Consider the following 12,075-nt stretch of genomic DNA (forward strand, 5'->3'; position numbering starts at 1 on the left):
ACATTCAAGGTTTTCCCAATTTTTCGGACTGACTGACCTTCATTTCTTAAAGTAATGATGGCCAATCATTTTTCTTTACTTAGCTGCTTTATTCTTGCCATAATACAAATTCTAACAGTCTATTCAGTAGGACTATCAGCTGTGTATCCATCAGACTTCTGCTCAACACAACTGATGGTCCCAACCCCATTTATAAGGCAAGAAATCCCACTTATTAAACCTGACAGGGCACACCTGTGAAGTGAAAACCATTCCCGGTGATTACCTCTTGAAGCTCATCAAGAGAATGCCAAGAGTGTGCAAAGAAGTCATCAAAGCAAAAGGTGGCTACTTTGAAGAACCTAGAATATAAGACATATTTTCAGTTGTTTCACACTTTTTTGTTAAGTACAAAATTCCACATGTGTTAATTCATAGTTTTGATGCCTTCAGTGTGAATGTACAATTTTCATAGTCATGAAAATACAGAAAAATCTCTAAATGAGAAGGTGTGTCCAAACTTTTGGTCTGTACTGTATATATATATAAACACAGGGCAAAGTATAACATTGCAGTACAGATTACCATATTTTAACAAGGCCTCAGCTCAGTGAACCTGCAGTTTAGGTGGTTTCTCCACTGCAACGGTGTTACGGGTAATAAATGGCAGCCAGTCACCGTTAACCCAGTCCTGGACCATGTTGCATATGGCAATGGAGTTCACTTAGAAACGGTCCGTAATGTTGGTAAGAGTCTAGTGAGCCCATATACAGCCCCCCTACCGTGGGACGACTGGGGGTCCATCTGCCGGACCACAACATGGCAGTAAGGTAATGTGTTGCTTTTATCTCACCAGATAAAAATGTAAAGAAGCGTCCAAAGAAATCAGAGGCCGGTAAGTGTAATATTAGACCACTGAAATTGGGGTCAGACACAAGAAAGGTCCAGAAGGTGGGGAGCACGATCCATGGTGTTTCGGGGTTTGAGACTATCATTTTTTTTTTGGCACTTTTCTCTTTTTTATTTGTGTTCCTTGTTGTCATTTTTTTTTCCTCCAAATTCTTCAAAATTTTGCACAGTGTTGATAAATTTTGCACAAAATCAAAAAAATGTTGTGGATTAAATTTTTTGTGCCTTCTTCAAGCAAATAGTTGCATGTTCTATGAAAATATTGAATAATTTTTGCACAAAAATTTCAGGCGTACATAAAATCACTCCAGGAGAAGGGAAAATTGAGTAAATTTGTGCAAAAAAAAAATTGGCCATAATCAACTGGTAAACAAAAAAAACACCCCTTTATCGATGAACATAAAATAAATGAGAACACATGAAGTAGACTTTAAAAGAGGAGTAAATAGAAAGGAGAGTTTAGTGCAAATCATATGTTTCAGATTACTCTCCCGATGTGTTTAGTAGATGAAGGACTCGCACGCAATGTGAACGGCGCCCAAGACAGGAACTGGGTTACGTGGATGTTCGGGACCCAGCGACAACAAGGACAAATCATGGTTTATGTAAAGTGTTGATTTCTTTGTTATGACGTTTGTTGTGTTACCTCTATTTCATGCATGAAGCTTCTGGGACGAGTGGTGGATTGGTCAGCGGAGCGGATCAGAAGCAGAACGTGAAAGTAGGAAAAATCTCTAAGCCGACTGTGACCGTGAAACCTATGGAGGCTCATACGGGATGTGAGCCGGGGACGAGCCAACAACCTGGTGAACAACCCAAACCTAAGAGAAGAAGGAAACCAAAAAGCGGTAACCAGCCGTGCAGCATTGGGTGGTGCGGAATAACAAAGTGATGTAGGTCAGGACTGACTCCATTTCGACAGGCTGAGAGTTGGGAAACAGCGTTCTTAGGCTGGCCTAAACAGCGGATTAGCGGCTGTATAATGGTCACGATCACACAGTGTTCACATTACGGAAATGTAATTTCATTCTTAGGGTCCATTTGAGAAACGAGAATTTCAAGGAATCTCCTTCTCGATTATTGGTCTTTCTAAACAAGTCGGCAGTGACCCAATAAAAGAGCAAAATGTTCATTGATCAGGCCAAAATGATTTATAAGCTGGTTTACACATCATGGTTCTTGGCAGCACGTTCTGTGTAAACAGGGGGGGGGTGTACTGCCGCCAACATAATGTTCCACGCACACAGATCGACTTTCTTTATGACCATTCTGTGCACGTAGAAGTGAAGTCAGACTGTCTGCACCGGCAATGAAGTGTCAGCAGATCGGTCTGCACGTAGCCGATCGCCGATCCTTTAACGGCCCTTAATCTACAGGCGTTCCCCAGATGTGACCTCTTCTGCTGGACACATAACTGCAGATGACGATGTTATTCATGGAGTTATGAGCAGGTTACATTTATGTTTTTACAGAGACAAAAGCCACTGAGCAGTCAGCAATAAAAGCAAAAACCTCCGGTGGAGCCGCGGGCGGCAAACGAGCATCAAAGCAGCTGAGAGAGAAAGATGAGAAACCAAAAAGAGCAAGAAAATCAAAGACAAGCGGTAAATGACCTGAGCGCTAAACGGGACTGTTTCAAGGACGAACATCACCGTTGTGTCACTTTACATGTTTTGTGACATTGTATTAGTGTTTTTATGTTGTGTTTGCATCTAGACCCGGGAGAGGGATAAACATGGAAAGGCTTCCCGGACAGATTTGTCCATCAGAGCCGGGAGTCTCATGCTATGTGCACACATATAATGGTCCACTGCGGATTTTTCCGCAGCGGATTTGATAAATCTGCAGGGCAAAAACGCTGTGTTTTTGCTGCAGATTTATTGCGGATTTACCGCGGTTTTTCTGCGGATTTCACTGCGGTTTTACAACTGCGGTTTTCTATAGCAGCAGCTGTAAAACCGCAGCGGAATCCGCAGAAAGAAGTGACATGCTGCAGAATGTAAACCGCTGCGTTTCCACGCGTTTTTTTCCCGCAGCATGTGCACAGCGTTTTTTGTTTCCCATAGGTTTACATTGTACTGTAAAGTCATGGGAAACTGCTGCGGATCCGCAGTGTTTTCCGCGTCGTGTGCACATACCCTTAGCCTCATGATGGGACAACAGAGTAGTCAGATAAATAGGAGGACACGTTATTGTTAGAGCCCAGACTCTTCCTAAAGTGACTGGCCGGTGTGAAGCTCTTATTAACATCTCAGCCTGTGATGGCCGAGAGGAGAATTACTTTATCCAAGCACCTAAGACGAGCTACGGGAACATCTGAGGGCGGCTGAGCTACTCTGTTTAGAAATACAACAAATGGGAGGTACGGACAGCGCAGCTCAGCCGCGCTCAGCAGCTTCCGCAGAACCATCAGTGGTCGGCAACTGGACGAACTTGTTCCCGTGTCAGGCATGAAAGACCGAGATGGGATTATGACTTTTACCCTTTTACAAATATATTTGATAAGGTCACTAAAATGTGCACGGTGTTGCTCTAAAACAGGGGTGAGGAACCTTTTTTCTACCAAGGGCCATTCGGATATTTGTACCATCATTAGGGGGCACAGAAAATTATTAACTTGAATATGATTCTGCTTTATGTGGTAAAAATATTAATTCCCCCCCCCCCCCAATGTGAAGGCTGGAGCTGCTTCTCTTGGTGTGGCTGTGATGGTAGGTGGTATGGATGATGTCGCTACTTGCAGCCGCTTTTGCATTGGTCTGGGGCACAGGGACTCATTGCGATTACAAGTTTTGTAAAGGACTCAGAGCAGTAAGATGTACTGAACACAGATGTATATTACATTGCAGGTCTCCTCACAGGAGGAAAGTCATCACTGCTCATGTTACATTTATAGATCTCAAGCAGTGGAAGATCTACTGTATACATCACACTGGAGACACTGAAAATGCTCTATACATCACATAGGAGACACCGAGACTGATATACTATACAAAGGAGCATATATCGCAGTAGACATTGGGCTGGAGCATTTACATCACAGGAAACAGTGGGCTGGAGCATATATCACAGGAGACATTGGGCTGGAGCATATATCACAGGAGACATTGGGCTGGAGCATATATCACAGGAGACATTGGGCTGGAGCATATATCACAGGAGACATTGGTCTGGAGCATATATCACAGGAGACATTGGGCTGGAGCATATATCACAGGAGACATTGGGCTGGAGCATATACATCACAGGAGACATTGGGCTGGAGCATATATCACAGGAAACATTGGGCTGGTGCATACATCACAGGAGACATTGGGCTGGAGCATACATCACAGGAGACATTGGGCTGGAGCATACATCACAGGCGACATTGGGCTGGAGCATACATCACAGGAGACATTGGACTGGAGCATACATCACAGGAGACATTGGGCTGGAGCATACATCACAGGAGACATTGGGCTGGAGCATACATCACAGGAGACATTGGGCTGGAGCATACATCACAGGAGACATTGGGCTGGAGCATACATCACAGGAGACATTGGGCTGGAGCATATATCACAGGAGACATTGGGCTGGAGCATACATCACAGGAGACATTGGGCTGGTGCATATATCACAGGAGACATTGGGCTGGAGCATACATCACAGGAGACATTGGGCTGGAGCATACATCACAGGAGACATTGGGCTGGAGCATACATCACAGGCGACATTGGGCTGGAGCATACATCACAGGAGACATTGGGCTGGAGCATATACATCACAGGAGACATTGGGCTGGAGCATACATCACAGGAGACATTGGGCTGGAGCATACATCACAGGAGACATTGGGCTGGAGCATATATGACAGGAGACATTGGGCTGGAGCATACATCACAGGAGACATTGGGCTGGAGCAGGGCCGGCGTCAGCACCCGGTGCATCTGGGCAAGTGACAAGGCCCTAGCGAGATGGAGGGGCCCATTTGGACAAGTGTGACCAACTTTTTACTATTGATGCTGCGTATGAAACATCAATCATAAAAAGATATAATGTTAAAAAATAATAAAAAAAAATAAAAAATCGTGCTATTCTCACCTTCCGGCGGCCCCCGCAGCCTTCCCCATCCTCGCGATGCTCTCGGCAGCTCCGTTCACAGTAATGCCTTGCAAAGTGACCCCAGATGACATAGCATCACGTGAGACCGCTACGTCATCACGGGTTATTGCTGCAAAGCATCACTGGAAAATGGACCTGGCGGGAGTATCGCTAAGGCCTGGGCTGGATTCGGGGGCCGCCGGAAGGTGAGTATATAACTATTTTTTATTTCAATTCTTTTTTTAACAGGGATATGGTGTCCACACTGCTATATACTACGTGGCTGTGCTATATACTACGTGGGCTGTGCTATATACTACGTGGGCGGTGTTATATATTATGTGGCTGTGCTATATACTACGTGGCCGTGCTATATACTATGTGGACTGTGCTATATACTACGTGGGCTGTGCTATACACTATGTGGCTGTGCTATATACTACATGGACTGCTATATACTACGTGGGCTGTGCTATATACTACATGGCTGTGCTATATGCTATGTGAGGTGTGCTATATACTATGCAGGCTGTGCTATATACTACATAACTGTGCTATGTACTACCTAGCTGTGTTATATACTATGTGGCTGCGCTATATGCTACGTGGCTGTTATATACTACGTGGCTGTGTTATATACTACATGGTTCTGCTATATACTATGTGGCTGTGTTATATACTACGTGGCTGTGCTATATGCTACATGGCTGTGTTATATACTACATGGCTGTGCCATATACTAAGTGGCTGTGCTATATACTTCGTGGACTGTGCTATATACTACGTGGGCTGTGTTATATACTACATGGGCTGTGTTATATACTATGTGGCTTTGCTATATGCTACGTGGCTGTGCTATGTGCTACGTGGGCTGTTATATGCTACGTGGCTGTCCTATGTATTATGTGGGCTGTGTTATATGCTACGTGGGCTGTGCTCTATACTATGTGGGCTGTGGGATATGTTACATGGCTGTGCTATATACTACCTGGGCTGTGTTATATACTACATGACTGTGTTATATGCTACATGGCTATGCTATATGCTACGTGGGTTGTGTTATATACTACGTAAGCTGTGTTATATGCTACGTGGCTGTGCTATATTTCTCTGCTACATCTCTGCATCTTGAATCGTGGTATGTATTAAAGGATAAAGCATATATCACAGGAGACATTGGGCTAATGCATACATCACAGGAGACATTGGGCTGTAGCATATATCACAGAAGACATTGGAGCTGGAGCATATATCACAGGAGACATTGGGCTGGAGCATATATCACAGGAGACATTGGGCTGGAGCATATATCACAGGAGACATTGGGCTGGAGCGTATACATCACAGGAGACATTGGGCTGGAGCATACATCACAGGAGACATTGGGCTGGAGCATATATCACAGGAGACATTGGGCTGGAGCAAACATCACAGGAGACATTGGGCTGGAGCATATATCACAGGAGACATTGGGTTGAAGCATATATCACTGGAGACATTGGGCTGGAGCGTATACATCACAGGAGACATTGGGCTGGAGCATACATCACAGGAGACATTGGGCTGGAGCATATATCACAGGAGACATTGGGCTGGAGCAAACATCACAGGAGACATTGGGCTGGAGCATATATCACAGGAGACATTGGGTTGAAGCATATATCACTGGAGACATTGAGCTGGTGCATACATCACAGGAGACATTGGGTTGAAGCATATATCACTGGAGACATTGAGCTGGTGCATACATCACAGGAGACATTGGGCTGGAGCATATATCACAGGAGACATTGGGCTGGAGCATACATCACAGGAGACATTGGGCTGGAGCATATACATCACAGGAGACATTGGGCTGGAGCAAACATCACAGGAGACAGTGAGCTGGAGCATATATCACAGGAGACATTGGGTTGAAGCATATATCACTGGAGACATTGAGCTGGAGCATATATCACAGGAGACATACGGCTGGAGCATATACTTTGCTATATGCTACGTGGCTGTGCTATGTGCTACGTGGGCTGTTATATGCTACGTGGCTGTCCTATGTATTATGTGGGCTGTGTTATATGCTATGTGGGCTGTGCTATATACTATGTGGGCTGTGGTATATACTACATGGCTGTGCTATATACTACCTGGGCTGTGTTATGTACTACATGACTGTGTTATATGCTACGTGGCTATGCTATATGCTATGTGGGTTGTGTTATATACTACGTAAGCTGTGTTATATGCTACGTGGCTGTGCTATATTTCTCTGCTGTATCTGTGCATCTTGAATCGTGGTATGTATTAAAGGATAAAGCATATATTACAGGAGACATTGGGATGGTGCATATATCACAGAAGACATTGGAGCTGGAGCATATATCACAGGAGACATTGGGCTGGAGCATATATCACAGGAGACATTGGGCTGGAGCATATATCACCGGAGACATTGGGCTGGAGCATACATCACAGGAGACATTGGGCTGGAGCATACATCAAAGGCAACATTGGGCTGGAGCATATATCACAGGAGACATTGGGCTGAAGCATACATCACAGGAGACATTGGGCTGGAGCATATATCACAGGAGACATTGGGCTGGGGCATATATCACAGGAGACATTGGGCTGGGGCATATATCACAGGAGACATTGGGCTGGGGCATATATCACAGGAGACACTGGGCTGGAGCAAACATCACAGGAAACATTGGTCTGGAGCATTTATCACAGGAGACATTGGGCTGGAGCATATATCACAGGAGACATTGGGCTGGAGCATACATTACAGGAGACAGTGGGCTGGAGCAAACATCACAGGAAACATTGGTCTGGAGCATTTATCACAGGAGACATTGGGCTGGAGCATATATCACAGGAGACATTGGGCTGAAGCATACATCACAGGAGACATTGGGCTGGTGCATATATCACAGGAGACATTGGGCTGGGGCATATATCACAGGAGACATTGGGCTGGGGCATATATCACAGGAGACATTGGGCTGGGGCATATACATCACAGGAGACACTGGGCTGGAGCAAACATCACAGGAAACATTGGTCTGGAGCAATTATCACAGGAGACATTGGGCTGAAGCAAATATCACAGGATACATTGGGCTGAAGCATATATCACAGGAGACATTGGGCTGGAGCATATATCACAGGAGACATTGGGCTGGAGCATATATCACAGGAGACATTGGGCTGGAGCATATATCACAGGAGACATTGGGCTGGTGCATACATCACCGGTGACATTGGGCTGGAGCATATATCACAGGAGACATTAGGCTGGAGCATATATCACAGGAGACATTGGGCTGGAGCATATGTCACAGGAGACATTGGGCTGGTGCATATATCACAGGAGACATTGGGCTGGAGCATATGTCACAGGAGACATTGGGCTGGAGCATATATCACAGGAGACATTGGGCTGGAGCATACATCACCGGTGACATTGGGCTGGAGCATATATCACAGGTGACATTGGGCTGGAGCATATATCACAGGAGACATTAGGCTGGAGCATATGTCACAGGAGACATTGGGCTGGAGCATATGTCACAGGAGACATTGGGCTGGTGCATATATCACAGGAGACATTGGGCTGGAGCATATATCACAGGAGACATTGGGCTGGAGCATATATCACAGGAGACATTGGGCTGGAGCATATATCACAGGAGACATTGGGCTGGAGCATACATCACAGGAGACATTGGGCTGGAGCATACATCACAGGAGACATTGGGCTGGAGCATATATCACAGGAGACAGTGGGCTGGAGCATATATCACAGGAGACATTGGGCTGGAGCATATACATCACAGGAGACATTGGGCTGGAGCATATACATCACAGGAGACATTGGGCTGGAGCATACATCACAGGAGACATTGGGCTCGAGAATACATCAAAGGAGACATTGGTCTGAAGCATATATCACAGGAGACATTGGGCTGGAGCATACATCACCGGTGACATTGGGCTGGAGCATATATCACAGAAGACATTGGAGCTGGAGCATATATCACAGGAGACATTGGGCTGGAGCATATATCACAGGAGACATTGGGCTGGAGCATATATCACCGGAGACATTGGGCTGGAGCATACATCACAGGAGACATTGGGCTGGAGCATACATCAAAGGCAACATTGGGCTGGAGCATATATCACAGGAGACATTGGGCTGAAGCATACATCACAGGAGACATTGGGCTGGAGCATATATCACAGGAGACATTGGGCTGGTGCATATATCACAGGAGACATTGGGCTGGGGCATATATATCACAGGAGACATTGGGCTGGGGCATATATCACAGGAGACATTGGGCTGGGGCATATATCACAGGAGACACTGGGCTGGAGCAAACATCACAGGAAACATTGGTCTGGAGCATTTATCACAGGAGACATTGGGCTGGAGCATATATCACAGGAGACATTGGGCTGGAGCATATATCACAGGAGACATTAGGCTGGAGCATATGTCACAGGAGACATTGGGCTGGAGCATATGTCACAGGAGACATTGGGCTGGTGCATATATCACAGGAGACATTGGGCTGGAGCATATATCACAGGAGACATTGGGCTGGAGCATATATCACAGGAGACATTGGGCTGGAGCATATATCACAGGAGACATTGGGCTGGAGCATACATCACAGGAGACATTGGGCTGGAGCATATATCACAGGAGACATTGGGCTGGAGCATATATCACAGGAGACATTGGGCTGGAGCATACATCACAGGAGACATTGGGCTGGAGCATACATCACAGGAGACATTGGGCTGGAGCATACATCACAGGAGACATTGGGCTGGAGCATACATCACAGGAGACATTGGGCTGGAGCATACATCACAGGAGACATTGGGCTGGAGCATATACAGTATCACAGGAGCTGGAGCATATATCACAGGAGCTGGAGCATATATCACAGGAGACATTGGTCTGAAGCATATATAACAGGAGATATTGGGCTGGAGCATACATCACAGGAGACATTGGGCTCGAGAATACATCACAGGAGACATTGGTCTGAAGCATATATCACAGGAGACATTGGTCTGAAGCATATATCACAGGAGACATTAGGCTGGAGCATATATCACAGGAGACATTGGTCTGAAGCATATATAACAGGAGATATTGGGCTGGAGCATACATCACAGGAGACATTAGGCTGGAGCATATATCAGAGGAGACATTGGGCTGGAGCAAACATCACAGGAGAAATTGGGCTGGAGCATATATCACAGGAGACATTGGGCTAGAGCATACATCACAGGAGACATTGGGCTGGAGCATACATCACAAGAGACATTGGGCTAGAGCATATACATCACAGGAGACATTGGGCTAGAGCATATACATCACAGGAGACATTGGGCTGGAGCATACATCACAGGAGACATTGGGCTGGAGCATATATCACAGGAGACATTGGGCTAGAGCATACATCACAGGAGACATTGGGCTGGAGCATATATGACAGGAGACATTGGGCTGGAGCATATATGACATGAGACATTGGGCTGGAGCATACATCACATGAGACATTGGGCTGGAGCATATACATCACAGGAGACATTGGGCTGGAGCATACATCACAAGAGACATTGGGCTGGAGCATACATCACAGGAGACATTGGGCTGGAGCATACATCACAAGAGACATTGGGCTGGAGCATATATGACAGGAGACATTGGGCTGGAGCATACATCACAGGAGACATTGGGCTGGAGCAGGGCCGGCGTCAGCACCCGGCGCATCTGGGCAAGTGACGAGGCCCTAGTGAGACGGAGGCGCCCATTTGGACAAGTGTGACCAACTTTTTACTATTGATGCTGCCTATGAAACATCAATCATAAAAAGATATAATGTTAAAAAATAATTAAAAAAAAATAAAAAATCGTGCTATTCTCACCTTCCGGCGGCCCCCACAGCCTTCCCCATCCTCGCGATGCTCTCGGCAGCTCCGTTCACAGTAATGCCTTGCAAAATGACCCCAGATGACATAGCATCACGTGAGACCGCTACGTCATCACGGGTTATTGCTGCAAAGCATCACTGGAAAATGGAGCTGGCGGGAGTATCGCTAAGGCCTGGGCTGGATTCGGGGGCCGCCGAAAGGTAAGTATATAACTATTTTTTATTTCAATTCTTTTTTTTAACAGGGATATGGTGTCCACACTGCTATATACTACGTGGCTGTGCTATATACTACGTGGGCTGTGCTATGTGCTACGTGGGCTGTTATATGCTACGTGGCTGTCCTATGTATTATGTGGGCTGTGTTATATGCTACGTGGGTTGTGCTCTATACTACGTGGGCTGTGGAATATGCTACATGGCTGTGCTATATACTACCTGGGCTGTGTTATATACTACATGACTGTGTTATATGCTACGTGGCTATGCTATATGCTACGTGGGTTGTGTTATATACTACGTAAGCTGTGTTATATGCTACGTGGCTGTGCTATATTTCTCTGCTGTATCTCTGCATCTTGAATCGTGGTATGTATTAAAGGATAAAGCATATATCACAGGAGACATTGGGCTAATGCATACATCACAGGACACATTGGGCTGTAGCATATATCACAGAAGACATTGGAGCTGGAGCATATATCACAGGAGACATTGGGCTGGAGCATATATCACAGGAGACATTGGGCTGGAGCATATATCACAGGAGACATTGGGCTGGAGCATATATCACAGGAGACATTGGGCTGGAGCATATACATCACAGGAGACATTGGGCTGGAGCATACATCACAGGAGACATTGGGCTGGAGCATATATCACAGGAGACATTGGAGCTGGAGCATATATCACAGGAGACATTGGGCTGGAGCATATACATCACAGGAGACATTGGGCTGGAGCATATATCACAGGAGACATCGGGCTGGAGCATATATCACAGGAGACATTGGGCTGGAGCATATACATCACAGGAGACATTGGGCTGGAGCATACATCACAGGAGACATTGGGCTGATCATACATCACAGGAGACATTGGGCTGGAGCATATATGACAGGAGACATTGGGCTGGAGCATACATCAC

The 12,075-nt window shown here is 45.9% G+C and overlaps 1 protein-coding gene across 1 annotated transcript in view; it reads left to right on the forward strand.

Annotated features, from left to right (window-relative positions):
• The window catches only part of LOC138645608 (uncharacterized), a 133,965-nt gene that overhangs the window by 38,629 nt on the left and 83,261 nt on the right, over positions 1-12,075 (forward strand). The window contains exons 3-5 of the mRNA XM_069735038.1: positions 836-874; positions 1,554-1,736; positions 2,361-2,492. Of these exons, the coding sequence (XP_069591139.1) occupies positions 836-874; positions 1,554-1,736; positions 2,361-2,492 (354 nt within the window). The remainder of the gene's footprint in view (positions 1-835; positions 875-1,553; positions 1,737-2,360; positions 2,493-12,075) is intronic.

Source organism: Ranitomeya imitator, chromosome 7 (assembly GCF_032444005.1).
Source record: "Ranitomeya imitator isolate aRanImi1 chromosome 7, aRanImi1.pri, whole genome shotgun sequence".
NCBI lineage: Eukaryota > Metazoa > Chordata > Amphibia > Anura > Dendrobatidae > Ranitomeya > Ranitomeya imitator.